The 27838-nt window shown below is 49.2% G+C and overlaps 1 protein-coding gene and 1 long non-coding RNA gene across 2 annotated transcripts in view; one reads left to right on the top strand and one right to left on the bottom strand.

The window, feature by feature from the left end:
- Positions 1–21676, bottom strand: part of LOC147204170 (forkhead box protein O6-like) — a 48733-nt gene extending 27057 nt beyond the window's left edge. Inside the window, exon 1 of the mRNA XM_086113614.1 lies at positions 21034–21676. Coding sequence (XP_085969740.1) covers positions 21034–21501 — 468 coding nt within the window. The 5' untranslated portion in view covers positions 21502–21676. The remainder of the gene's footprint in view (positions 1–21033) is intronic.
- A 683-nt stretch (positions 21677–22359) lies between these two features.
- On the top strand, positions 22360–27148 carry LOC147204169 (uncharacterized). The gene is made up of 3 exons (XR_015101185.1): positions 22360–22499; positions 24979–25385; positions 25529–27148. It is a non-coding gene; the product is annotated as an uncharacterized LOC147204169 (long non-coding RNA).
- The last annotated feature ends 690 nt before the right edge of the window (positions 27149–27838 follow it).

The following is a 27838-nucleotide window of genomic DNA, read 5'->3' as shown; positions in this document are numbered from 1 at the left end:
CCACGTCCTGGAAATGTGCCCCACACAATAAACAGGGGTTCACTGTACCTAATAAATTGTCCAGCGTGTCGCATGGCATGCCCACTCTTATGCGTCGCCACAGTTCCAAGACCCTCGGGCGAGCTCGCCCGGGATCACCCTGATGTCCCGCCTGATGGTCCGTCTGTCCGTCACGTTGAAATTCACGCCGACGGACGCGGCCGTATTTATAGTGAAGGTGCGTGATGGGGGGGGAACGGGGGGTGGGGGAAGGGCGCGGTGGGGCGTTTGTGCCAAGCGAGAGACTCGGCGACACACATCTGTCAGCATCTTTGCATGGGATGATACGCGCATGCGGAAAGGTGCTGCACCTTTGCATTTTCGTGTGTGTCACGGCTCTCCTGGAAGGAACGGAGGGAGGGAGGGAGGGAGGGAGGAAGGGAACGGGGAGGGTGGCGGTGCGCCGTGGTTGGGCTGCAGCGGCAGTTTCCGCCTGAGTGCGACTGTCAGTGGGCATCAGTCAAGCCCAGCAGTGTGGCAGGACGCGGGGATCATTAGTGGAGACGCGGGGAGCGAGAGAGGACGGCAGAGTGGAGATGCGGGCAGGAAAAAGGGGGCCGGCGAGCGGCTGCGTTGAGTCGGCCGCCGCGTCTTAATATCCCGTCTTGAGAGCATTACGCACACGGCACTGCACTTTCCTCTCAGTCACGCAATCGGCCCCTCCGCTGAGACCCCGGCCCGGGCCTCCCTCTCCGTCACTCCCCCCCTCCCGTCTGCATCCATCCATCCGCACCCAGGCTGTCTTCGCCCCCCCCTCTCTGAAGACATACCCTCACTTAAGAAGGAGTGCGACGCGGGTCCCCACCCCACTCCCGCGTTCCATCTCAGTTTTTTTTTTTGTCTGCCCCACATCCCACCTTGCACTTTTCCTCCCCGTGACTTGACCTGCTCCTAACCGCGACGAGATGGAACAGCTGTGCGACACATGTTGCCAGATGGCCCCCACGCGGATAAAAGTGATGGGACGCCAGGTCATGGCACAAACGGCGAGAGGACATTGCATGCGTGGGAATTTGGGGGACGGTAGACGCGGGGGGGGGGAGGACGTGCTGGCTCGCCATCTTGTCATTCGGGCATGTGACAAGAATTCCTCAAAATCTGTCATACTGCCGAGTCTGGTTGGAATGGTCACTTCAAACCGAGGACAACAAACCAAGAAGTTAAAAATTGGAGGAGAGGTTCCGGAGAAATTTGGCCATTTCGGGGGAATGTTTTTTTTTTTTTTCCGATATTGCCTACGGAAATTTCGGTTGACATCAGCTTCACATTTGAGCAAAACGGGATAGCTCGATTAGAGCGTATCTCCTCGACCCTGTGGTTTCGTTCTTCTGTTTGGTGAACTCCGATTGGCTGACAAGTTTCAGTTCAAAATAGCCGCCAATAAGTTTGTGCGGGCCAAAATTTCAACGGGTTCTCCAAGTTGACGCGTCCAAATCGACGTGACATTTCAAACGGCGTCACTTTCCTTAAAGTAGGGCAATAGAAGAGGTCATGTGCTGTAGTCATTTGCTGCTTTTTGTGAAATAATTTTTCATGGAGGACCGAAGAGGCCTTCAAGTGCTCATTCCATGTTTTTTTTTCTCCACAAAGATGCGGCCACTTGTCAAGTTGCTACTCAAAGGTGGTGGTGGTGGGGGGGGGGGGGGGGGTTCTACACTTAACCAAATTCCCGTTTATCGCAGGGGATAAGCATTGTCATATGATCAGTCTGTGACCTGCACGGCGACGCCCTATGCCGAATATCGCAATCAACATCGCTGACATTTACCAAAAACAACCGTGTCTACAAAGCTAACCCGTGTTAGCACATGTGGCAAATCCTCCCCTGGCTCGCCGGGATTCCAGGTTCGCTGCTCCCATCTGTTTGTTTTGCCGTCGTTCGCTTTTACGGCTACCCTACACAAACGCTTTTAACGGCCAACCCGGCGACACATCGTCCGTCTGGGCCCCGGCAGCTCGGATTTGGCAGCTCGCGGAGCGCGTAGTTGAGCATTACGCTATGCTAATGACCGTAGCCGCGTGATATCGTGGCACTCTAATCTGGCCGCATGCCAGGGAAACTGAGAGATTAACGTTTTTTTTTTGGGGGGGGGGGGGGGTCCACCAAATAGAGAATGTGTGAGCGAGCGGTTGGAAGAGGACGCAGACAGCTCAAAGGAATTAGGTCCTCAAATAGATGGTTGATTATTTGTAGTAGCACAGACACCGTAAAGGACTACTACACAGATTCGGGCCTCGCCCGTTGCAAGCAGCGGTATATATTTTTAAAAAGTGATCCGCTTCGAACGGTCAAGACTGTACAGGTGCGACTGAGCAAAATCCATGCTCTTTGACCTTCAACTTGTTTGATTATCAAATTTCTATTACCTATAATAAAAAAATGGTTATGCTGCATTACCTCATGGGGGAAGAGAACAGGGGCTAGGACATATTTGAAGAGCTTTGGGATAAAATACGGAAATGGGAGTTTGGAACATTCAGAGCGTGATTCTTCAAATATGTCAAATAATCAACAATCATTTAGAGTCTTTTCTGTACAGCGGTACCTCTACTTAGGAAATTAATTGGTTCTGGAAGAAATTTCTGAACAAGATAATTATTTAAGTAGAGGCGCGTTTTCCATGTAAATGCCCTAATCCGTTCCAAGCCCCCCAAAATTCAGACATAAATGTTTTATAAAGCATAAAAATGCATCAGAATATGTAACGGATACATGTTACAATTAGATTATTGCACAATAAATGAGAGTTGTGCATAATGTAAAAAAACAAAGGAGTATAAAAATGATGGTCATTTAACTTTTACATGCGTCCTCATCCTTTGTTGCCCTCTTTAGTTCATTTTTGTGTTTTTTGCCTGGCGTTTTGTCAAGAACTGATCCAAGGACGTTTGCTTTTGTCGGCTTAGAACAATCTTTTGAAAATGTCCAAGGCAAACATCAGCACAGTGAGCGATCGCCAGACTGGTGAACATTTCTTCTGGGTGATTCCCATTTACATAAAACTATCGGAACGTCTCATGACCCGAGGGGCGAATAACAGGGACGCTGCATAGACACAATCTATCTACACACACAGACACATACGGTAGAGGTCCTTCTTAGCCAATGGGATGCCAGAATTTTACCCTCACAGCCCCTGCGGCAAAAATCGGTCAAATCCAATCCGCATTTTGAACGATATCGCTTTCAAATTTGACCGTGGACTTTGACGAACGGAAAGCAATAGCCACTCTTGAGTTCCACAGCAAAACGACAGCCGGCACTTGGATGAACTTTCATTGGACTGCCGTTTGTTTGCATGAGAAGGCAGATCATACTTCATATCTCGAAGCTCATTTCTGGGGAGTCATCCCAATGTCGTGAGCACTTTTTGCCGGTGCGCACAGACACAACGGCAAGCGTGGGACAAGGTGTGTGAGCGCCTGACGCTCACACACAAACTTGCCCTTGTTCAGTGACCATCTCTCCCTAATCACTATTCCAGACGCAGCGCCACCTTCTTCTAGACAAGCGCGCACACACGCACAAAGAGTCACCCACGGACAAGCTTGACCCGCCCTCCCTTCTTCATTGCGCGCCCCCCCCCCCCCACCACCAATCGGCTTCCCTCTCACACCTCCTTGCCACTCATCTGGATCTTTGCACCGCGGTGGATCACTTGGGCGTATTTGCTGAATACTCGAAGAAGTTGATGGCAGCTATGAGGGGTTCAAGAGAGCTAAGCGGAACGAGGCAAGGGGGATTTTCCATTGAAAATCGTTTTGAAAATATCAAATAAGTTTGGAGTAGCCCCTTAATGCCGTTTTTCTCTCGTCCCCAACCCACAATGACCAAACTGAATCTGAAATAAAGTTCAAATGAAATTTCTTTTTTTTTTGGGTGGGCGGGGTGGTATGATTTGGTGAAGGAGCTGAGCTAAAAGACGAAGTTCTCAATTTACCGGTTGATCAATGTTCCCGCCCTCACCAACTATGGTCACGACCTCTGGGACCGCAATAATATTGTCCCAACATTATTGCATCATGAGATTATTTTTTTTTTTGACATATGCGCCAAAAAAAAAAAAAAATGGTGGCTCGCTACTTTTGACATTGGACGGCAAGGAAAACACCAATTGTTGAACGGATTTCAAAAAGCGCTTTGATAACAACAAGAAATAAACTCCGTACGTCATGAAAAGTTTCGACAGTTTCAAATTTGCATTCGGAATTTGCTTTGTCGGACCACATAAAATGATTGGACGGGCCGCATCAGGCCCGCAGGCCTTGGGTTTGACACCGGGACCTTATGCAATACATTTTGATGCTGCTCCCGAAATATACACACACACACAAACACGCACACGCACGAGCACGAGAACGCACACTCGCCCCTACCCCCGCACCATTTACCCATTTGGCACTAATTGAAGGATCTTTTTTCAGAAGCTGTAATTGCACACATTTAATTATTTATTTTGATGGGAGGCAATCTGGTGGATAGTGGTGTGTGTGTGTGTGTGAGAGAGTGGGGTTGGGGGCGTGTGCGCGCACACGTGCGTGTGGCGCAAAAGAGCGCGGGTGGGCGAGATGGCGCGGGTCGTCGCAGCTTTTCATCTAAATGTGTGTGAGGGCAGCGCTACTCTTAGTCTAGGCTAAGGCTCTGCTGGGATTTGAATGTATGAACAGAATATGAGGAATTCGCTCAAACGTGTGCGTGCGTGAGAGCGAGCGAGCGGGCGTGCGGCCATCCCAAAGTGCATGAGCTCTCCGAGTGCAGCGGGAGTGCACTAATGGACGGACACTTGAACTGAAGTGTATGTGCAGAATGTAGCTGAAGTGCAGCCAAGTCTGACTTGGAAGCTGCGCGTCTCCACTCTCTGACTCTTTGTCGTGGTCGTTGCCTATCAGGTTCTGATTTTCATCTTCTCGCATTGACAGAAGCTTAACCCCACCGCCCCCCCCCCCGCACCCCCCCCCCCCTCCCTCCACCGCCATCCACTCTCCCTGTTAAACCTCCTTTGAGCAGGAGACGTGCGGATCGGGCGGGTGGCCGGCAGTCTCGCCTGGTCTCCCGCTGTGCTCTGAGCGGAATGAAATAAGGGGAGATGACATGTAACCACCAGTAGTCTTGACCTTTATCAAGCTCGGCCGCCTGCTGCAGGCTGAATGAGACATTAAGAAAATGACTGAGCATTATTAACCCCTACTTACTTACTTATACAAACAGACATGCACGCGCGCACGCGCACACATCTTCACCAACTGTGGATTTATTTATTTTTTTTATACTGCTGATTGTTAAATCCAACCATCAAACTGGGAATAACAGTCGTGACGTATGCACAAACTCCACTACAGCAGTGTATATTTATATATATATATATTATAAAAACAAGCTGTAGCTTAGTTATTTGCGTGGCCGTTTCCTTCACTCTGATGTTAATTTCTGTAGATGGCAGGGTGCAATGCCCTGACATGTATGAAAATGGCTGGAATTGGAATCATTTGCTGAATTCTTATTCCACGAACGCACTATTAATCAGAATGTGTTTAAATAAGCAAGCCAGATCGAACGCATGATTGCAAAGAATTTTTTTTTTTTGCCTCGAGTTCCCTTTTCAAAAAGGGTTTTATGATGGTGACAGATTGAGCCTGCAATCGATTAATTCCTTTTCCATTCCGACCTATGGGAAAATTGTTTTGAAACTGGAACAACTCGGGAGTCAACCAATAGTACGATCTAGCACTATATGCATTTTTTTTCCTTTTGTTTTTGCAAGTGTGGACTTTCATGTGACCCTTTTTTACAAAGAACAGAGTGGCTCAACTTGTGATTGATCCCGCATGTCGAACTCGCCTTTTATGAACCCGCGCGAGTGCTTCAAACTGAGGCGAAACCTGTGAGGGCCCAGATGTGGACCCTGGCGACCTCGCTGTACATCTGACAAGACAGCATTTGCCTGCTTTGCTTTCTGCTTTTCTCCTTCTCATTTGGCAGCGTGCACGTGTGGCCGCCCTGCTGCTCCACAGTCAATCAATGAGCAGTGACAATTCCCATAGTGACATTTAGGCAGAAGAAAGCCGGGCATTTATCACTTTAGTTGGAAAGAAGATGGGGAAAAGAATGAGTGAGTGAGCCCATGTGTGTGTGTGTGAGGGTGAGGGAAGGATGGTGAGAAAGAGAGAGAGAACGAGAGAGAGCTGGCAAGAGCGGGCGCCACGGATGAAAAGGGGATTTCAAACGCACATGAAAGCAGCAGGAGAAATGAGCGAGGAACGAGGGAAATGAGCGATAAAAAGGCTACTTTGTGGGGGAGCGGGGCGAGTGCGAAACGGAACAAGTGAGGAGAGAAGAGGAGGAAGGGGAGGCCCGCCAGTGATTGACAGCGGCAAAGAGCAAGACAAAGAAGGAAAAGAAGAAGGGGATTGGCTGAGAAAACCCCAGGCTGTGGAAAGGAGTTACAAATGTAAAAAAAAAAAAATAGAAAGGCGGGGGAGAGAAAGAGAGTGGGGCGAGGGGAAGGAAAGAGGAGGAAGGGAGGCATGAAAAAGGGAAATTTGAGAGAGAAAAGAGAGAGGGAGCCAGACGAGTCGGGTTCATTCGAGGCGACGAGCGCTCACACCTCACACGGTCAGCATACTAAACGCCGGACCCTGTCCTGACCCAGATTAACGCAATGACATACAAATCCAATTGGGAAGCATTTGCCCACCACCCCCACCGAACTGCCCGCCCAACCCGCCTTGACCGGAGCCATCCCGTCTCTCTCTCTCTCTCTCTCTCCCTCGCTCTGTCACAGCTGCTCTCACACGCACCTCGTAACCCATCAACCACGGCCAAATCCCCTGCCAGATTGGTTGGAATATGCCAAAAATAAAATACAGTTTACACCAAGCGCTACAATTTGGTTCATAAGCTACACGTGTCACACGAGTCCATACGTAGACGGAAATGAAATATTTCCGCCACGGCTCTTCCCAAACCGGGCCTAGTTGCAACAAAATGCAATGATTTTAATCCGAGAGGAGACTGAGGGCAGCAAGAAAACGGGCAGCGACGGCAAAATTGAGACTGTGGAGTATAAGCACTGCGGCCATGTCATGACGTAGTGGGCGACATGAATGAAATCCGTGGCTGCAGAGAACCCCAAACATTTTTTTTTTTTTAAAAGACGTTAACCCTTTCAGGGACAGCGGCGACTACAGTGGACAGTTTGTCATGATATCAGGCTACAGGTTATCATTCTTGCTACATGAAAGGGTTGAAGTATGAAATTCACATCATTTCCAACTGGGATGTGATTTTTATTCATATCTTCACATGGTCATTGTTTTTTTTGGGAGGCGGGGGGGGGGGCGGGGCGGGGCTCTAGCGCAAAGCACAGCCACGCCACCGTTTCTGATGATGGACAAACGAGTACAAGAAGCCGGACTGAAAGGAACCGCCGTATTTTGAAGCCTGCGCACGCAAAGTGATTTCTTTCCAAGGTCGGCTCCCTCTTCCGGGCTCAGGTAAAGCTGACATTAGCGCTCTCAGCGGGGCGCTCGGCAGCCGCTACCCGAGGTGACCTCGGCTCCATCCGTCAGCCGCGGTCGCCCGGCTCGGGCCGCCGTCCATTAGCATAACAAGCATCCCTTCGGCACATAACTCTTGCCGCTCCTCCTTTTTCTATCAACCTGCTGCAATCAGTCACCGCTAACAACATTTCCCTTTGTGATGCATCCCCCCCTTCCCCCCCGCCATAACACACCTCCTCACCCCGCGCCCATCCCCTCCTCCCATCACTTCTGAGTTCAGGTAAAGTGATGGACAATATCCCAGACCCGCAACCCCTTTCCGCTCCTGACAGAGCCTTGATGGACAGGCTGAGGGAGGGGGTGGGAGGGGTGCGCACAGAGGAAAAGGTCCAGAGACGAACGCCGTTTAGCTCGGCATGCATCATCGCCTTCCTCGGGGGACGGCTGCCTAGCGACAACGCGCCGCGTAAACACACGTGCGGGCGGGCGGCCATCCATCCCGTGGGTACAGGAAGAGCGACGTTGGTTGCGGGGGGGGGGTTGTAACGGTGGGGAGGGGGGAGAAAGCGAATCAGGAAATGGGCGGCGTGATTTGTGGCAGAACCGTTTTGTGTCCGGGAGAGCAATCCGGCTCGGGGCGCACTTCATCTTGCGGCGAGGACGCATCTGTGTTGTTTATCTAACGCCGCTGCCGTCTTGTTACATTGAAATATTCATACACATGTATGACAAGATCAGGCCCATTATGGCGCTCTCGCCACGGGGGAGCGGGCATCAGTCAGAGTAAATTATGAAGACAAGACGCATTTCATAATCCTACGGATAGGCTTCAAGTGGAGTATCATTGCGGGCCGGCATCAATCACGGGCGCGCATATTGTCTATGCTGTCATCAGTATGATAATGTGCGATGGGCTATTTCAAGGATAAACTCGCCATTACAATATTTCACAAAGCATGTAAGCAAAGGAAAAGACATTAAGGCCTGGTGTCGTGTACGTCATCAGACATCACATGACCGGTGGTTCAAAGAGATCGGCCGCATAAACAGATGAGGCGTCGAGTGCAACGCTCTCTAAATCGTAAAATCCATATCATCTCCAACGCCGTTGAGCGATCGCGATGCGAGTTGGCAAAGCGAAAGGTCAGTTTGGATGGCGCTATGCCAAACAACCGTAAAAACCTGATTTCACGGAACCTCTGGGGTTCTATTTTAGTTACCAACGCGAGGCACGTGGCTTGACGCCCAATGTGGGTGATTTCCCAGATCGGCGGACTCGGAGGGGAAAGTCTGCGCCGCTGTGGGAGTGGTCACAGTCTACATTAATCATTGGCAATCAAAGCAGCTCCTTTGATTGCCTTTAAACGCGGTGCACTCATCCCCGCACGAAAGCCTTGACATGGTGAAAGGACATCGAGGAGGGAATTAGGCACATGGAGACCGCGCCCCCAGTGATCACGAGTGTTCCCCCTCTCCATAGATGTGCCATCCAGCGGAATGACTTAAAATAACTACAACACTATGATTCAGAGGGTTCCATGCACACTATTCGCATATTTCTGGATAAAATATGACTCATGAGCCCAACTGTTGTCCATGCGCTGGTTTTAGACATGGTCTGGGCAGGGATTGAATTCAGATCGATTTTCTAACACCAAAACTATCACTTTGCCAGGCATATCGCCAAGAGCTCATTCACCTGCGCGGGTGTGCCCACCTCGGCGGGACCCCGGTCTGCCGAACTGGGCACCGCCAGCTTTGAGCTAAGAAGAAAATCGGGATCTGCCCACATTTGCACTCTTAATCCGGAAAAAAAAAAGATGATTGAGTTTAGATGTTTTTATAGTCAAATTTGCTGAGTCATTTTGGCATCGAACGATATCGTGTAACACAGATAGACAAAAAAAGTAAATGTGATGCAAATTTGATCTCGCTCGGTCCAAACAGCACTCGTGAACGGTAGAAAACGCATATCTTGAAGTACAAATAAAAATATTATGGCGCACGCTAATAAGAAGTAGCTAGCGCGGGCCCGCCCGGGGGCCACGGCGTCGCGTTCTCGAAGACAAAGCAGAAGCGAGCAGGGCACGCCGGGCCCTGTGGTGCTGGAGGAGAAGGAGCCAGCGTGACTGCCGCATGCCCGCCCGCCCGCCTGCCTGCCTTCCCGCCCGCAATTAAGGCGGAATCAGGGAGAAATCTGCGCTGCCTTGATAATGAGCTTCGTCTGAATTATTAACGAGAGCTGCTCCCCCGGGACTCGGACTCCCACTGAGCCCATCAACCCCCCCCCCCCTACGCCCCAGCCCCCGCCCCCCCCCCCCCAAACACCCCCCACGTACACTCACACGGAGAAATAGCACACAAACGCAGCAGCACAACAATGCCAGAGCGCGGCAACATGGCCGCCACACACGTGTTGCCTGAAATGTTCATTTTAGTGCCGGTTGGCACATTTGAATGAAAAATGAACGCGCACGTTTTCTGTGTATATTATGACGCACTTGATGACTTTTTTTTCCTTTTCTGGCACGCACTAGAGAATTTGAAGAGTCGACTTTTTGTACTTGTCACTTTTTGGCAGGTATTTCAAGTTGTGAATCGTTGCCAAGGATCATCTGTGCTGCGATATGCAAAAGTGGGTGGATTACCTTCACGTGGCGCTGGAATTGATAATATTACAGTGTCGTCACGAATGATTCGATGAACTGATTTTGATCTGAGGCCAAAAAAAAAAACAGTAATGCGCATGATTGTTTTGGAAATACGAGAAATCAGCTTTTGTTTGTTGAAGGAAGTGGCAAAGTTCAAATGTAGCCTAATGCGTTTTTATGTTTTGCTTTGTTTTTGTTTTTGGGTTTGGTTTTTCAAGTGTTCCTGCTTAATTTCTGTTCCATTTGTTTTTGTTAACTTCAGGCATTGGTCTCAAAACTTTCTGTGAACTCAACCAGCAGTCTGAAAAGAGAATGTAGGGGAAATTGCCTTCGAGAAGTAATAAGAAAATTTCAAATGTTCAAATTGATGTGTTGACATAAAATACAGCGTAATCAGTTTTGAATAACAGAAAGACAAAATTTCTTTTGTGACAAATCGAAGAAGGAATTTTTACAGAGAATTTCTTGTGAGTTAAGTTTGACATTTCTATGATTATTTTTTTATGGAAAGAGCAGTGTTAAAAAAAAGAAGGCTGTGACCTACACTCCATTTCACAAGGTGGCAGTAAAGCACCAAAATTTGTTAGCCAACCGCCAAAAGACGAGAGAAGAAAATGACATCGAAGAAAAAGCACCGATAGTCATGACAACTTGGTTTCGGTTTCCACAAAGATTTACAAGGCCCACCAGGATTTTATCTTCGGCTACGATGCGACGCGGGATTTTTTTAGTTAAGGTCGGCCCAACTTTAAAAGAAAACTTTTTGGGCATTTTAGGATCCGCATTTTAGGATTTTAGGCAGCCGCCAGCGTGCTTAACAGTTCAACAGATTATCAAATACGCGTATGGGAAATGTATGCGAGTGGTTTTACGTTTAAAGCTCTTTGGGCAGTCACCGTATGATGCGGATACACTGATCAATAGTGCACTCGATTTACCAATTACACTGGATTTTCATCTGTTGGATTAGGACATGTTTTGTTTTGGGGGCTTTTTGGACGGATGAACAGACGAACTGACGGACCGGTGAAATTTACTGAGCGGAGCGATGACGGAAAGCGAGCTTAAAATAACATGGACGGACTGACCGGGGAACGATTACAATTTGGTTCGATTTGAAATAATGATGACGAATAATGGACCAGCAAAATTCCCTGACACGCCCACTTCTGGCGGTTATGTGGCTGACGCACAATGAATTAATCAATACATGGCTTTTATTTTGGCGAGTAGAGTGGCCATCGGTTCACCATGTTTGTTAAAGGAAGGGGGGGGGGGGGTCCATTTCTATCATTTCCTACATTTGTTTCTTTTGAACTAAAATCACGTCCCGCTTCCTGTAACGTGCACCTGCACTGACATGAAGGGAAATGTGTTGTTTCTGGCCAGTGCCTCCCAAAAATAGTCCTTTTCCAATTGTTTGGAATGTGTGGCAGGGACTGGAGGGGCACTGCAAGCCACTCACACAAACGCTGTCCTATTTTTGCTGCTACCAGAGGAGGAGCTGGAGGATATCGGAACAGGAACAAGGGGATGTTTATTCCCATTTTATTGCGTTGGTGTGTGTGTGTGTGTGTGTGGGTGATGAATGGAAGCCTCCCCCCCTCCCCCGCCCGACCCCCAAGTTCAGCCAGCAGCACTGGCGTGACTCACAAACCCCTCAACTGTCCCCCTCTGCGCCTCCCCGCCCCTGCGCCCCAATTTCATAACGCGTTTCCTGGAAACATCCAAGCAGTGGTGTAACACTCGGGGCCGTCGACCCCGCCATCAAACGTTCACGACATCAAACTTTTACACACAGCAACACACCACCGCGTCTGTCCCCGCAGCTGCCAAAGGCATTTGCACCCACTCCACCCCGAATTTTTTTTTTTTTTTTTTTAAATCTCCCCACCCAAAAAAAAAAAAATAAAAAATAAAAGATCTTTCAAAACAAGCCTGACAGCAAAGCGGGCACCACAGAGACCGTCTTCACCCCTCCCAAGAACACAGTGTTCCTCCATGGGTGGTTCCAGTTTGTTTGATGCAAATGTGCACAAATAGTGGCAAGCGTCACCCTTACTGCTGCCGCCCCCCCTAAAAAAAAAACAAAAAAAACATTTGAAGCCACGTGCTCTCTGCAACATCCCGGAAGACTTGGCCAAAACCGTTTCCATCGCACACAAACCCCCGTAGAAAACAACTTCGAAAACAAAGGCCGCCATTGAAGGCATCACGATGAAAAAAAAAAAACATTTCTACAAACTAAGCCTGTTTGTCAAAGTAAAAATTTCCATTTAGTGGTGGCTGTGAGCGTGACCCCCGAAACATTTGCTTTATTCGGCCTTCCTGGATTTTCTTTTTTTAATTCGGCCCTTGAAGGCAGTTTTTCTAAGGAGCGTGAAATTTGCTCGGCATGTCTATCTTCAAGAAAGAAGTCTTGCCCAAAAAAGACACAGGAAATCTGCTGCCCTTGTTTCAATTTGACATTTTTAGGTCATTTTGTACCTCTCTGGGTGTCCTTCAAAGACAAACTTACGGTACAGATTTGGTTTTATGGCTACCAAATCTCCAGAAAATCTACAAGACAGACGGTTGACACGAAAGTGCCAGAGCTTTCCATTTTGGTCCTTGCATTTGGGTGGGGCCAGCTGGCAAAGTTTGACAACTCACCATGAAACAAGAAACTCATAACTGTGTAAAGATGCACTTGCTAAGATGAAATTTGCTCGGCATTTCTTGCATGAGTAGACCCACAAAAAAAACTAACAACAAAAAAAAGTCTCAAAAGACCATGCCCAGAAAAGGAAGTCAGCCATTTTGGTTTAAAGCCATTCCAAAAGAAAAACTCATCGTAGCAATTTGCTCTCAATGAAATTTGGAAGGCATGAGTAGACCCACCAAAAATAAATCTCAAAAGACTATGCCCAAAAAGACACAGGAAGTCTGCCATTTTGGCCATTTCTAAAAGTAAAGGACAAACTGCTTATGGTTTGGTCCAACTGGTACCAAATTTGGACCATGTACACTCGATGGATCGGGGACGCTAAGCTGCCAAGCGTTGGCGTTTTTGTCAATGTGCTTGAACGGGGCATGCTCGTGAAATTTGATGAGTCGACATAAAACTGGAAACTTGCATAACTCAGCTCGCTCGATATGTTGATAGCCAGTTTTCTTCCTTGGTAGGATGAAATTTGGCAGGCACGTCGATCACGAGCGGACGTCCAAATATGTCTCTGGAAAGCATTCTACTTTGAATGCTGCAAATTTCCGCCGTTTCCAGGAGACTGACTTTGAGAGTCCAAATTTAAAGAAGGTCTACTTGACAGCTAGCGGACACGACACCGCTGAACATGCATAATTATGCAGGCGGATTTCAGTTGCCTACTGCGCCGGCGTACTTCGCTAATGTGCAATTATTCTACCTGACCCCTTTATACTTGAGTCTGGCGCAGACCCCCCCCCCCCCCCCACCCCCTCCAGTTTGAGAATACCTGCCCTACTGAGATCAAAGTTTAAAAAAAAAATATTAAATTAAAAATCGAATTAAAAGCTTCAATATGCCGGAGAAAATGTATGAAACATACTGAGAAATATACACACACAGCGGCACCTGGTTAGCTCCCATCCCTCCGCCCCCCTCCGCCCCCCCCCCACCCACTTTTTTTTAAGCGAGCATGGCTAACAGGCTTGGTAGGAAATGCTTAAACCGATGAAGCTCTATTCAGCTGCAAACTACATCTAAATTAGTTCAAGCCTGTCGAATTGTGAACTTGACGCTCTCATCCCTCTTGCGTTCTGCTCCAAAAGCCCCGGCAGCTCAAGGGAGAGGAGCGGAGGGGAAATCCGGCATTGTTATCCTATTATCTGGGAGATAATGTGAGATATGAGATTTCCTCTTAGATTAGAGTAGGCGTACTGCTTAAGGCGGTCTTGCCTGTTCGCAATCCCGAGGCCACGGCGCTTCTCGGCAACGGCTCCTCGCCCCGGCGTGCATTTTGCGCCAAAAACCCGCCAAGACGCAAAGAACGACGGAGGCAGGGAGAGAAGTAATGGATGGATGGCGGCAGTGATGAAAGAGCAGGAATCAAAGAAAACCGATGGAAGGAAATTGCAAAGTGGGCAAATTCGCATTGTTTTTCATTCTGCCCCCCCCCACACCCCCACCGTCCTGATTGCCGTCTGCCGAATTTGAATGCGTGCCCATGCTTTTGCTAATTTGCATGTACATTAATCATTTTCAGTGAGAAATGAACTGCCTGAAGGCTTCGAGGGAAGGTTGGCGTCGGCGCGAGGGGTGGGGGGGACGGGGGCCATGGCATCGTGCATCTTGGCATCCGACCGGCGACCCCGACGAATACGCCGCCTGAATTCAACGTGGCTCGCAACGCGCGAGCCGACGAGAGACGTAAGGTGCTCATAATCCCGCAACATAAATCTGCCCAACATGCATCATATGCTCTCATTCTAAACGTGTGCGTGTGCGTGTGCGTGGGTGTGTGTGTGTGTGTGTGTGTGTGGCACTCTCAAATTACTCTGCTCCCCTGAGCCAAGACGGAGGATAAAATATGAATCAGCTGATGTCTTGGATAGTTTCCAGTCTCTCCAGGCTTCCCAGCCAATCGTCAAGTGACACAAGCTTGCACATGAAGTGTACCATAGCAGACACACACACACAAACACACACACACAAACACACACACACAATCTAGGCACACTTTCAAAATCCCACCATGTCATGAACACTCTCTGACTACCTCCTTCAATCCGTTGGGGTTACGAAGCACAGTGGAACCTCTCAGGTTAAACTGCAAAACCATGGCAGGATGCTAGCCAACCTCAAATCAATATTCTGCTCCTCGGTTGTACAGTTAAAGCACGAGCAATGTTTTACCTCACATTTTCACGCTCTTCTGAAAGCACGGACGCCTGACTGATTTCAAGTTAGGTTGCAGTTCGGAAAAGTCACAATTTCCAATGGGCAAAGTGACACGCATGCTAAAACTGTGACCGCCGCTGCGAAGTGTTAGCATACGTCGGGGTGTCCCGTTATAAATGATCACAAAGCGAGCTGGGGGCCATTCTTAATGAATCGATTTGCTAAACGGCTGCTTTTTGAGAAGGGAGCTGAGAGGAGTATCCTGCCCCCGCATTTTTACGCTCATATCTCAAGTTTGGCTCGCAAGTCAAAGCAAACTACCGGCTGAGTGACTGTTCATATCTCAAAGCAGTGGCGCGCCATGTCGCTCGTATCTCAAGACAGTGCTTTTTGTGACATTTTTTGATATTTTGCTCGCCATTTTTCCACAGGTAAAATGTTTTCCTGAGCTCAAGAAAAATTAACACAAAAAAGGAGCTGCCCCCACGAAATGTTTGGTTGGATTGAATGCAACGCGCCCGTGGGGTACATACACGCTGATCTAGAATATTCAGGCGACGCCAAACAATAAGGACGACATATATTTTTACGGCCGCCTTGCGCTGCGCTACAACAATAAAATTCTACGGTAGCTTTTGTTTGTTTGTTTTTTTTTTGGTAAATCTGAGCATCTGCCTGTCAGCGTTTCCAACTGGCTGCGCAATCCTCCCCCCCCCCCTCCCCCAATGGACTCCCAAGCGTTGGGAAAAGCCCTGCGCTGCCATAACAGAAGGGCCAAGGAATAACAGATTTCTCCATCATTACGCTGACATATACATTAACGGCCAACGCCGACCCTGACGACACGATCTGACGCCCTAAATGAAGTTCTTCTATGTACCTTCAGGCCATCTCCACAACCGCTCCAACACATCAATCCAGTTCCATCGCGATCCCACCATTGAACAAGTGAGGGGCGAAAACGACGTGCACAACGTCCTCTGCGCTGACACGCTGTCAGGCCAATCACGCTGGCGGAGCGCGCACGCCTATGGAAGGAGACAGCCCCTCCCTCAGCAACGCCCCCCCCCCCACAAAAGAGGCAAACAAACAAGGCACAACGTGACGCTTGGCTGCAACTGACAAGTGCCTCTCCCATGCGCCGCGCATTCCAGATGCACCTGTGGAGGCCTTCAATTCATCGAGACACAAAGCAAACGCTGGCCACTCTGCGATAGGGATTTTTGGTGAAACCCTCACCGATTCACACGGTCACAATTTGAATTGATGGTAGGTTGTTTTTTCTTCCCCCTATGGGGCAAGGAAATTATGGTTTGGTATTTTGTCGTGCCTTCTGAAACACTCTGTTGTCACAAGATTATCCATCCATGCAAGCATCCATCTATTTTCGAATCCGCTTTTCTTTCACGAGGCGTGCCGGAGGCTATCCCAGCTATCTTTGAGCAGTAAGCGGGGGGAAACCCTGAACCGGTTGCGAGCCAATCGCAGGGCGCACATAGAGTAACAACCATTCACGCTCACAATTGCACCGAAGGACACTTTTGAGTGTTCTATTAACCTGCCATGCATGTTTTTGGAATGGACACCCCTGGTCAGTCCACATGTGTGGGGATTAATTTTACAAATTATTGATCAATAAAAAAATGTAAGTAAAAAATGGCACTCTCTCTTTTTGATCATGCTGTTACTATGGCGCGTTTGGGGTCTCTTGAAAAGTGATCATTTTGGAGACAGAAGAACCCCCCCACCCCCATGCCAGAGTTACATATTTGTATTTGATTTTTTTATTTTGTTTTAGTTTACCTCTGTATTTGATTTTTTTAGTATGCTTTGCCGGGTCCGACTGCAAATGAGTACCTGTTGCCTTACCTGCATAAATAAAGGTTAAATTAATAAATGTACAATACTGCCTTGAGATACAAGTAGCGCCGAGATACAAGCCAACAAAAAAAAAAATTCTTTTGTTTTTTGGAGGGTTGGGAGGGGGCTGGGGAGTGAAGGCTGGAACGGATTAATGGCCTTTCCATTCATTTCAATGGCGAAAGATAATTTGCAATTGAGTGGTTTGAGTTGAGAATGTGGTTACAAAATGAATTAAACTCATAGGCGGGACGAGAACGGGTTCTGTACGTTTGTTTCATTGGTTTGCCAGTCCCCGTATGGATGCATGCCCATTTTGAAATCATACAACTTCATTATTTGGTTTGAAAGCCGCTGGTCTGGGTGTTTCATAATGCCGTAATGGCTCTTTGTCCTTCTGATCAGTACAATATGGCAAATCCGACCATGCTAGCTTTCCCTAGTACGCAGACTACCTCGGCGGTTAGTATTCCTCCATTTTTTAAAAAAAATTAACACACCACAGAAACCATGAGAGCAGATCGGATTACCGCTCAACTTTAGGGCATCCGACAATAAAGGGCCAATTAATCTCCCCTGCGGTGGTGACGAGTACAGCTGGGAGGCGTAGGAAGGGTTCAAAAGTGCACAGCGCTTCCTAAACTCCCTCCTGTAAGAAGGTAATTGGGAAGTCGTGACCCGAGGATGCCGCAGCCTTCCAAGAAGTCAAAAGCCATCAGGTATTTATAGGAGCTTAATGGCGGTGTCTAGGTGTAGCCCCGGTCTAGCACTCTGATCCCGTCACCGTCGCCTCTGTTCCGCCGCGACTCACGGCGGGAATAATTTATGCCTTTGAGGAGGATTTTTTTTTTTTTCCCAGTACCGCCGCATATAGTCCAGGTTTGATACGCGGTCCCAAGAGGTTGCTTTGCTTTTAGTTGGACATACAACCCTCCAAGCCATCTCCCACGCAAACAGCCAAGCAACAGCACTTCATTTCATTTCATTTGATTTCGTCAGCAGCTTACCGACAATTATGTGCTGCCCACCCCCCCCCCCCCACCCTTCAAATTCTCCACCACATCAGAAAGAGAATCTGTTTATGTTGAAGCCAACGTTTTGCTCGTGGTTAATTCTCTTTCGCAGTGCTGCTAAAAGGAATCGCCCATTCTGAATAAAAGGCTGAAATGGTCGGACACAATGGCAAACAGACTTGTTCAAATTAGACTCGTCATGCTCAGACCATCTTTTAAATGTCCTTTTTCAAACACAATCTGACTCAAAGATTTTTTTTGAACCCATCGGGTTTCTCTTTCAAGAAGATGGATGGAAAACAATCCCAAGATGTTTCATATCAAGTAGGCTCGTTGCAGGACAAACAAGACTCTTTTGACAGTGCATCCGTATGAAACCATTTCCGCTTCCTGTTTGTCTGGACCCTCCAGCCGCCGCATGTGACCACGCGCCGGCCGCTCACGTCTTAGACCAGCCTGCTTTAAACGTCTTAGCTAATCCCCCGCCATGATTACCTGCAGCGGGGCCCCTCGTCTGGACCATGGACTGGAATAGCCCGCCACCACCTCCTTCCAACCCCTTCATTTGCCGTCACATAAATAGCAAGTCGCTTAAAGATCAAGAAGTCGGGCCTGTGCGGGTCAAGAGGTTACGTGCGGCGTAGTAGGACTGAAGTCTACCTGGAGACGTGCCTTAGCGCGGTTCACTTTAATGGGGCAGGATTAAAGTGTCAGTCAGGTGCGTGTTGTCCCCGCCATCGAGCGGTGACTGGGTTTAGCCGTTATGCAACACACAACAAGTTTCATCCAAAAAAAGGCAAATCCCCCCCCCCTCCGAGGGAGGTTGGGGGGTGGGGGGAGAAATGAATGGACACGGTACGATTGTACTGTTTGCATGACACGCCTAGAAGATGTAGTAATGGGACGACGTGACAGCTCCATGTGATAAATTTAGCAATGGGCATATGAATACATGTTCAATAATGAGATTAGCGAGGAGAGAGGAGGCGGCCAGCGCTAAATCCCGTTTTATAGCCAAGGATATCCTACGAACCCACATATCATGTCAAGTATTTGACAGGAATGCCAACAGCCCCGACAATGCGCCCACAGACCGGCCTTGGCCGCGCACGTTTCTCACGCATCGCCGCGGAAAAGCGACTCCATTCACATGCAAATGTGACAAGAAAGCGAGCGAGGGCTCCGAGATCGCCGCTCGGCGAAGGTGAGCGATCTTTCGCCGACCCTTCCCTCTCGTCTGCTCAAACGGTCACGGGTGAGGGGCGACCGGGCAGGCACTGGATGATAACGCGGGCATATGTCCGGGGGGGTGGGTGGGGGATGTATGCAAGGGGGGGGGGGGGGGGGGGGAAAGGGGGGGGGCGGGGGGAAAAGGGGGGGCGTTATTCTAGGCTCCCGGCCAGATAGACGGCGGAGGCTGCGTTGTGCGTGCTAAGTTCTCATCATCCTTTTGAATATTTACCCACTGTGGGCAGCTGACCTCGTGATCCCCCCCCCCCCCTCCATTACAAGTACGGACTCTCATTCGCTTCAAGAGGCCAACATTAGAGCAGCTACTCCAACGGCGATACGTGCAACACCCCCATTAACTTGACGTGTGTATCACTGTCACAAAGAGAGGTACAGTCCAAAGGCCTCTCGGTGTCGTCTGCACTAAATGGACCTCATGGGACTAATTAGTGGGCACCAAGGTAACAGTTTGTCTACTTTAGCAGGGCAAAAGAGGACATGTTCCAAATGCATCAGGTGCAGGGAAGTCGTACATGAGGGCCAATACAACCCTACAAATTCAACGGCAATTTGCCTGAAAGCATTCACGTTTGCTTTTTGGGTTCTGCATGGGTGCCCATCGACACTTTGGTAGATGAGACCTTGAGGGGCATGAGTTGGCATAAACCGTATTTGATAAAGGGGTCAAGACTTTATTCTAAGAGGCATCTCACACGTGCCAATCGGGACACACATAATGAGTATTTACGTGCACACATACACTCCAACTGGTGCTCAAGCTCTTTTTGCTCTGGATGGGAAAATGTTTTTTTCTTTTTACTTCATCCCGAATTATGATGATTACTCTCTCATCACTTCCTCCCAACGTTTTGATATTTGAGAGGCATTTTTTGGAGTTCCTGGGCCAATGGTAGCTTCATTTACTGAGGGGGGCGGGGGGATCACAGGCACCTGAAATGGTGGCAGGTGTGTGCTGGGATCCGTTAATCTGAGTTTGAATGTTATTGTTTAATTCTGAACACAGCGATGTCCCCATTTAAAAGAGGGTGTGCGCACTTATGCAACTGTTACTTCGCTTCTTTCTTTTTCTTTAACTTTTCCTCTCAATTTCCCGACTTGAGTTGTACGGGGTACAGTTTACCTCGAGTGGAAAAAAAGTTTTTCAGGATTTGTCGTGATCTCAGTTTTGTGTACCACAAAAACAGAGGTGTGGGGGGGGGGGTTATTCCACTTTATGGCTTCCCCCCTCCCCCAAAAAAACGTTTTAATAGTTGTTTTATTGACTGTTTTAATTGTGTTAAAGAAAAATACATTTCTTCACAGCATCTTGCCATTGGGTGCCTATAATTGATTTTTTTTCAGCTTGAGATGCACCTGCCCCCCCCCCAAATATCTATGTGCTAGAACCTACCCCCTAAAAGTACTGACATACTTCTGTAGTTTGGTACCCTTGGCACTTTGATGTCGAGACCTTTGATTCCTAGACACGTTTTTGTTCCCGGAAGTTGTTTTATTTAATTCGTGCAAATTCTCTATCAGGGGACCCAAAAAAAAAAAACATTGTCTGACAATCAGCATCCAGACTCAAGCGACGAGCATGTCGTATAAAAGCGGATGTTTCATGCACTGCTGACCTGCTTGCCAGGCTCGTTACACGCACGCCGCAAGTGGCGACTCTCCAGTCTCAAGTCAATCAGCCATCGGTGATCAATTAGAATGATTGGCAGCCTGAATGAACCGTGACGAGCTCACGCGTGGTTGCCGTCCGCGCGTGAGCTCCACTCACACCCCCATCTCGCGTCGCCCGCTCGGCGGACGCCTAAACAAAGGCTTTGGCGAACCGTGCGTGCGCATCCGCTCCCAAGTGTGCGTGGCGCCTTACCTTCCATCCCGCCGAGCTGTTGCTGTCGCCTTTATCCTTGAAATAGGGCACGAAGCGGACCATCCAGTCGTAGATCTGCGACAGCGTCAGCCTCTTCTCCGGGGTGCTCTCGATGGCGCGGGTGATGAGGTCCGCGTACGACTGGTTCCCCCACGCGTTCCGCCGCGACGACTTGGCTTTGCGCAGCGGTCCGCTGGCGTCCAGGCACGGGTGCGCGGCGCCGGCCGGTGCCGGGGCGCCGGCCGGATGCTTGAGCTCGCCCGGCGCGCCGCCAGCCAGCAGCCCGGCTCGGCACGCCGGTACGTCCTCCGGCTCCACCTTGATGCCGGCCAACGGGAGCCCCCCGCTGACCTCGTGGAAATCCTCCGGGCAGGGCAGCGGCCAGGTGCACGAGCGAGGCCGGCTTTGCGGCTCGAAATCCGAATCAACCTGATGAGCGTCCAGTTCGTCGTCCTCCATCATCAACATTTGCGTGCCTGGTGGGAGAAATCAAAGCTGCGGGGCTGGCGTGGCGTGGAGTCGGCGATACATCCACGTTATTTGATTTTTTTTGGGGGGGGGGGGGGGGCGTGGGGGCAGGAGGGGTTCTCCGCACCGTGCGTGTCTCGCTGGATCACTTCACGCCGAAAATGCTCACGCGGCTCTTCAACTTACGGCGTGGATCAACGAGGGAGGGGGGGTCGGCGGCATAGACGGATCATGATGAATCGAATCACAGCAGCGGGCGCATCATCGCGTGTAAAGACAGCAGCAGCAATAAAAGTAACAACACCTTTTCGTCCATTTTAGCCGAAAAAAAAAACCTCCAATGAAACGTCCCTTTTTTGATCAGCAGCACGTCGAAGATGCCGGCATCGATTCTCCTCCGGCAGCGGCGGCGGCAGCAACAGATGATATTCGAGATGCGTGCGCAGCTTTAACGGTCGATAAATCCACCGAGGAGACACCGGGAAGGTACGGAGAAAGGCAGGGAAGGATCACCCGGGGGAGGGAGGGAGGGGGGGGGGGGCGAGGCCTGATTGTAGCGTGAATTATTCAATCTTTCCGTTGAAGCAAGTCGGCGGGCGTACCGGCGTCTACAATTCGAATAAAGAGGCGTGACGAAGCGGTGGATTTCCAGGCAACAACAACGAGAAGAAAAAAAAAAAAAAGAAAACAGGCGTCCACTTGTCAGCTCTCATGAAAAAAAAAAAGACCCAAAAATGTCAATGAAATGCACTCCTCGCGCTCAGCTGACACGCACGTCATCCGCAAATGAATGCGAGGAGGTGACGCGCGCGCCGTGGCCGTGGAGTGCCAGGCAAGAGATGCTGTCAATTGTGGAGTGCGCTCAGGAAATCAATACACTCCCCATCGTGATCGCATTGAGACCCCCAACTCTGCCCTCCTTCCTTCCCTCCTTCTCTCTCTCTCCTCCAGTTTGAGGCTCCACAATCCTTCAATCAAAAAAAGAAAAGAAAAGCCTGGTGAGTGAGTGTTCGTTCTGGCGCAGCGCCGCTTTGTGTGTGCCAGATTCCACGCCCAGCCGTGATTTAGAGAGAAAAAAAAAATTATATCTACACGAGAGGTGGAATTTGGTCACAATTCCACTCATGCATGCACGAGTAAATGCGCGGTGGGGTGGGGGGGGGGGTGGACACTACAATGCTGTGAGGGGATTTGCGCCATGTGCGTGACTGCAAGCGTGTGTCCAGGCTGAGTGTGGAGCGTCCAAATGCCCCCCCCCCCCCACCCCACAGGGGACTGGAGAGCGCGCAGGTTTCACCTCTGCTGATTATTTGGCGGCTATACCCCAGCGAGTGTAATTTTCGATGGCGATTAGACAGATTTAACTCCGATTAAAGAAGATTAGGTAACCCTAGATTTTTAATCCGGAGGAAGTGAGGTGAAATGGGGTCTTTAACCAAATTAAATGTCCACGACACACGCCATGGGTGAGGAAATAAAACGGTTGATCGGAGATCCACGGGCGATGATCTCGATCTGTGTGCCTTGCTGGTTGATACCCCTGCCCCTCCTACTCAATTCCATCGGCAGACACCCTGGCCGCTGACAGCCACAGGTGCTCCAAATAGAACCCATAACAAAAACCAACCATAATTCGGAATATGAACGCTATTCTAATTGTGGCTCGAATACCGCTCCGTAGTTTTTTTTTACCTTTAATCAGCCAGAAAGATTGGACCCGGGCTATTTTGCAGTCTGCCACGCATTTCACGCAGACTCACACCTGTTATGTTGGTGCTTGCCGCAAGGAAGCCGATTACTTATTCATGAACTTTACAGTAAGATCCATTTTCACACATACGCACCCGAAGACGCGTGCACACTGACGCCACAATGTAATGTACTATTATTTCGCTCATAGTTCACATGATCGCGTTTTCGTTTTTTTTTTTTAAAGTCAATTTTGGATGCGGTTACGGTTATCCACAACAGCAACGATCATTTTTATGCTCCATTGTGATGCTCAACAACTTTCGGATGTTGTGTGGGATGCGCCAAGTATCTCGGTCGATGTCGTTCACGATGCTGAGCTCGGCAGACGACACTAAAAACACTTCATATTGAGGCACTTACTTGCTAACGCACGCGCGAGTCACTTTGTGGAGGAACCCAAACATATTACGTTTCATCTGGCGATTAGCCCGCCTCTTCGGTGGCCCAAAAAAACGTGCCTTCAAATGAAGCTGCAGTAATAAACTAACCACCAGAGGGTGCTAGAACTGCACAAATGGAAAATAACATAACTTCAAACTTTTAATATCGTGACATGACGACGATATCGCGGGGGTACTGCCGATATCGTTACATCCCTAATCGTGTCATCACATCACGAGACAAGTTCAATTCACCACCGGTGTGAGGTTACAGTGCCACCTGTTGGCTTGGCATGCACTTAAATGACCATCGATGTGTTTTCATTTGAGCTAACTCGGTTGGAGAATCTTTGGAGTCGTTGGAATGGACCTTCTTGAATGCTTTTGTATCTCGTCTCCCTGCACAAATCGGGCCTCGAATTTGCAACGAGAGGACAGAGGCTGGAGTCGTGGCGTCGCATTGTGCGTGAGAGTGGGAGCAGCTGCGGCCGTGCCTCCTACAGCACATTTGAGCTGATGCGAAGCATTTTTTCGGAGGGCCGCGCTAGCCACATCAGAACCATTGTTTTGAGTGTGCGAGAGCAAGTCTGCCAATGTGCCTTCTGCATGCAAAGCGGGCACTTCAAAGTGGCACAACACTCCGAGCACATACCTCATGCCGGACCCACACTTGAGCCAGTACGCCCGATGTTTCCAGCTATGACCTCAAGGTCGGCTACGCTGCCTGCATCGTTTGACCAAAAGGGGCCGAGCCGAGTTGCCTCGTTCCGACGGGTCAGAATGAGTGACAATAGGCGAAAATCTGGTCAGAGTCAAGCAAGTGAGTCAGAAAGTGAGACGGCCAAAGCCGTGAGAGGTTTTTTTAAAACGACATTGTCCCCATACCAGACATTCCACAACCATTGTGGCTGGCTGCTCTGCGGCTGATCCTGGAACAGCGCGTTCCTCGCAGCAGTAATCACCTCGCCCGGCCGCAAGCGAGGAAGCTGCAGCATCAACCAGGCGCAGCATTTGAGCCTGTCAATTAGCACCCTGGAATTCTTTTTGCAAAAGGCTCAGGGACATATTTTTCCTCCCGGCCTCCAAAAACAAAACAACCCCCCCCCCCCCCCCGAAAAAAACCCCAAAGCCTACCCTGGTTTCTTTGACTTCAGCGGCCCCTCACAACCTCACTATGTTGTGTAATATCTGCAAAGCTACCCATTGGGATCGCAATAAAAGGACGCTGAAGAAACCACAAGATCACTCAGGGGAGTTTGATGCGTGTCGAGAAACCGAAGACCACCCCTCACCCCCGGCTCCTTCCCTCTCTTTTCTTTCCCATGGTGGTTTCTCCCTTTCCCAGCACACAAGCCGCACACTCTAACAAGCATATGGGCTCGCAATGACACAGGAAGGAGACGACTCCAATCCAGGCCAACAGTTGGAGACGTTCCTTCGAAGGTGAAGCTGGATTTCAGCCCCCCTGGCGGCGCTGGCCCCACGCCGCCTGACTTAAAGACTTTCTGCTCCGAGCATGATCCCCGCCTTCGACGTGGACGTCTTTGTCATGCGCGCTGCCAACTTGGCATATTCAGCCTCGGAGACGACAAAGGCGATGGCTGCCAAGAGTTTTAATTAAGACCGTGGTGAAATGGAAAAAAAAATCAAAAAAGGCACACGCAGGTAATGACTCCTCTGCCTGTTTCTTCGATCTCACAAAATGTGATTAATTATCACTAGCTGCCTTGGCCAATTAATTACATTTAATAGGTAAATGCCCTGCCCTGCGATTGGCTGGCAACTGATTCAGGGTGTCCCCCGCCTACTGCCCGGAGACGGCTGGGATAGGCTCCAGCACCCCCCGCGACCCTAGTGAGGATCAAGCGGTTCGGAAAATGGATGGATGGATGGAGGTAAATGCCCGAGGAACGAAAAAAAATTGTGTTCCAAGGGAGTCCATCCAAATCCTCTCATTGCCATCCTGGCCAGCCTATTTGGAGAAAGCTTCCAAATTTAAACAGATAGAGCTCATCGGATTGTAGATGTGGATTATCAAAATGACATTGTTCAACGTTTGGTATGTTCATTCACTAACTTCAGTTCGACTTGGACAACTAGAACAAAAATGAAACAAATCAATCCAACTCAGTTATGGTGACATCAAAATGCATACGCATTCTAAATAAAACCTGTGCTCCGCCTCCAAAATCTCTCCATCGGCTGCATGTTTATTATGTCAGTTACCCGAATGAATAATGGTTTTCACTCGATGATTCCAAACATTCTGATTTCCCTGTAGTTTTGGTTCACAAGAAACTACCACAATATCAACACCTCAAAGGGCAAACCCTGGGACGTGCGTGGTATTAATCCTCGAGAGCCGATCGAGCCTCGTCAATATTGTGACGCTGTGCAAATTGAGAGAGGGCCACTCTACGAGTCAGAGTTCCTCCAAATAAAGCATGCGGCACATATTGCCTCTGGCAGGGAGTTGAAGGCCTCACTTGTGCATGTCAATGGTTGGCTGCGGCCACGAAAGCCGAGTAGGCCCGACGCCAAGACACTGATTAGCCCGGCAAGGCCTCCATTCTCCCGGCGATGCGGAGCGGAGGTGCAGTGGGAGTACGGCTCATCACCAAAGAGCACTGTGCTAAACACAAGTTGAAGTGGAAGAAAGCCAGGAAACTGTAGAGTACCCATGCCGGACATAGAAAGCCTTGGGCAAGGAGGCATCTGCCTCTTTAATGCATAATTCAGGCCGAGCTGAAACATCGCGCTTTGGTCCCTCAGCTTGCTGGAAAACATCCACCAGATGATCTGGAATCGCCGGCCATCATCTTGACGCAGTAGCCACATCATTAGGGATAGCTGCGCAAAGATCGGTACAAAAGCTTGATGAACTACAGTGATCCCTGACTTATCGAGGTTAATGGGGACCCGGGACCACCCGCGAAAGACGAAAATCCGCGAAGTAGGGTTTGAGTAACCCACGTGATAAGACATAAAGGAGGTTGCTGGGCGGGGTTGCACAGCCAATCAGCGCACGGTATAAGTCCACTCGTGCTGTCATTGGTCGACATCACGCTGGGAAACAATCAAGTAAAGCCATATACAAAAGCCAAAAAGTAGTTTATCATGCCAAAGAGACCGGCTTGTTCCTGTTTGCAGACTAAACAAGTTAAGATAACGACATTTGAGAAAAAAGTGAAGTTACCCGCCTCAGGACGTCGCGCCTGTGACGCGTCCACAGCTGCTATGACAAACCGCCAATCATCATCATGACTCCTGCAATTTCCTCGGCATACATTGGGTGCGTTTCCCACTTCTGCCGAGGTTTGTGTGTTAGGTCACTCCCTAAGACAACAAAAGGCGGGAGATGAGCAAAATGTGTCCAGAGCTGTTCTGAGATTGTAATGGATTGTGCCCAAGTAAGACATCGCTACTTGACTCCTAGTCTGTCTTGGGTTTTCAAGTTTGTCTTAAGGGTCTGCGTGCCTGACAGACCTGACAACTGTCACAGAGAGATAGTGGTTGACTTCCAACTTCCTGTGTTTTTCAACCATTATAAATTCTGGATAGTCATTGTATTTGTTTCAGAATGATACCGCACCACAAGTGATATCGACTCATTCAGTACCAGCCAATTCTGGACCAAGTCTGAAAAGACGTTTAAAAACGTCTTTGGGAGTGAATGAGTAAGTAACATTATTCCACGGCACGACATGGACGAACGCGGCTGGAGTGGAGCTCATGAAACAATGAGAGTTGGCGACTCGTAAGTGGACACCAAACAACGGACAATGCGCTGCGATGGAAAAAAATTGTGACCCTTATCGGGTTTGGAGGCTCCACATCAAGTGTACCGGTGCAGAGCATTGACAAAAAGGTGGGATGATTGTCAAGGAAGCCGATTGTCACAGAGCGAGGAACAGGGCGAGAATAACGGCCAGAATGGTTCGGACATCTTCAACGCCGTTCACTGGCGATTCCCATTTTGAATCACCGCAAAACTGGGGACCCTCGTGAAAAGTAGTTAATGAACCAACCACACCCAGTGCGCAACATTTCTGTCGCATTAAAATAAAGCCAAACTACTTAATCAAGAAAGGTGTGCGCTGCGCAATACTGCGACCTAGTGGGAAAAAAAATCAATCATGTTTATGTTAGCATCCGTTTGGAGCAAATAATTAGCGTATGCAAATAATATTTCAATGCCATCACCA

Source organism: Hippocampus guttulatus, chromosome 6, assembly GCF_054856545.1.
Source record: "Hippocampus guttulatus isolate MCC_2025c chromosome 6, RoL_Hgut_1.0, whole genome shotgun sequence".
In the NCBI taxonomy this organism is placed as follows: Eukaryota; Metazoa; Chordata; class Actinopteri; order Syngnathiformes; family Syngnathidae; genus Hippocampus; species Hippocampus guttulatus.
Note: the sequence above shows the minus strand (reverse complement) of the source record. Positions and strands in the feature narration are given on the sequence as shown.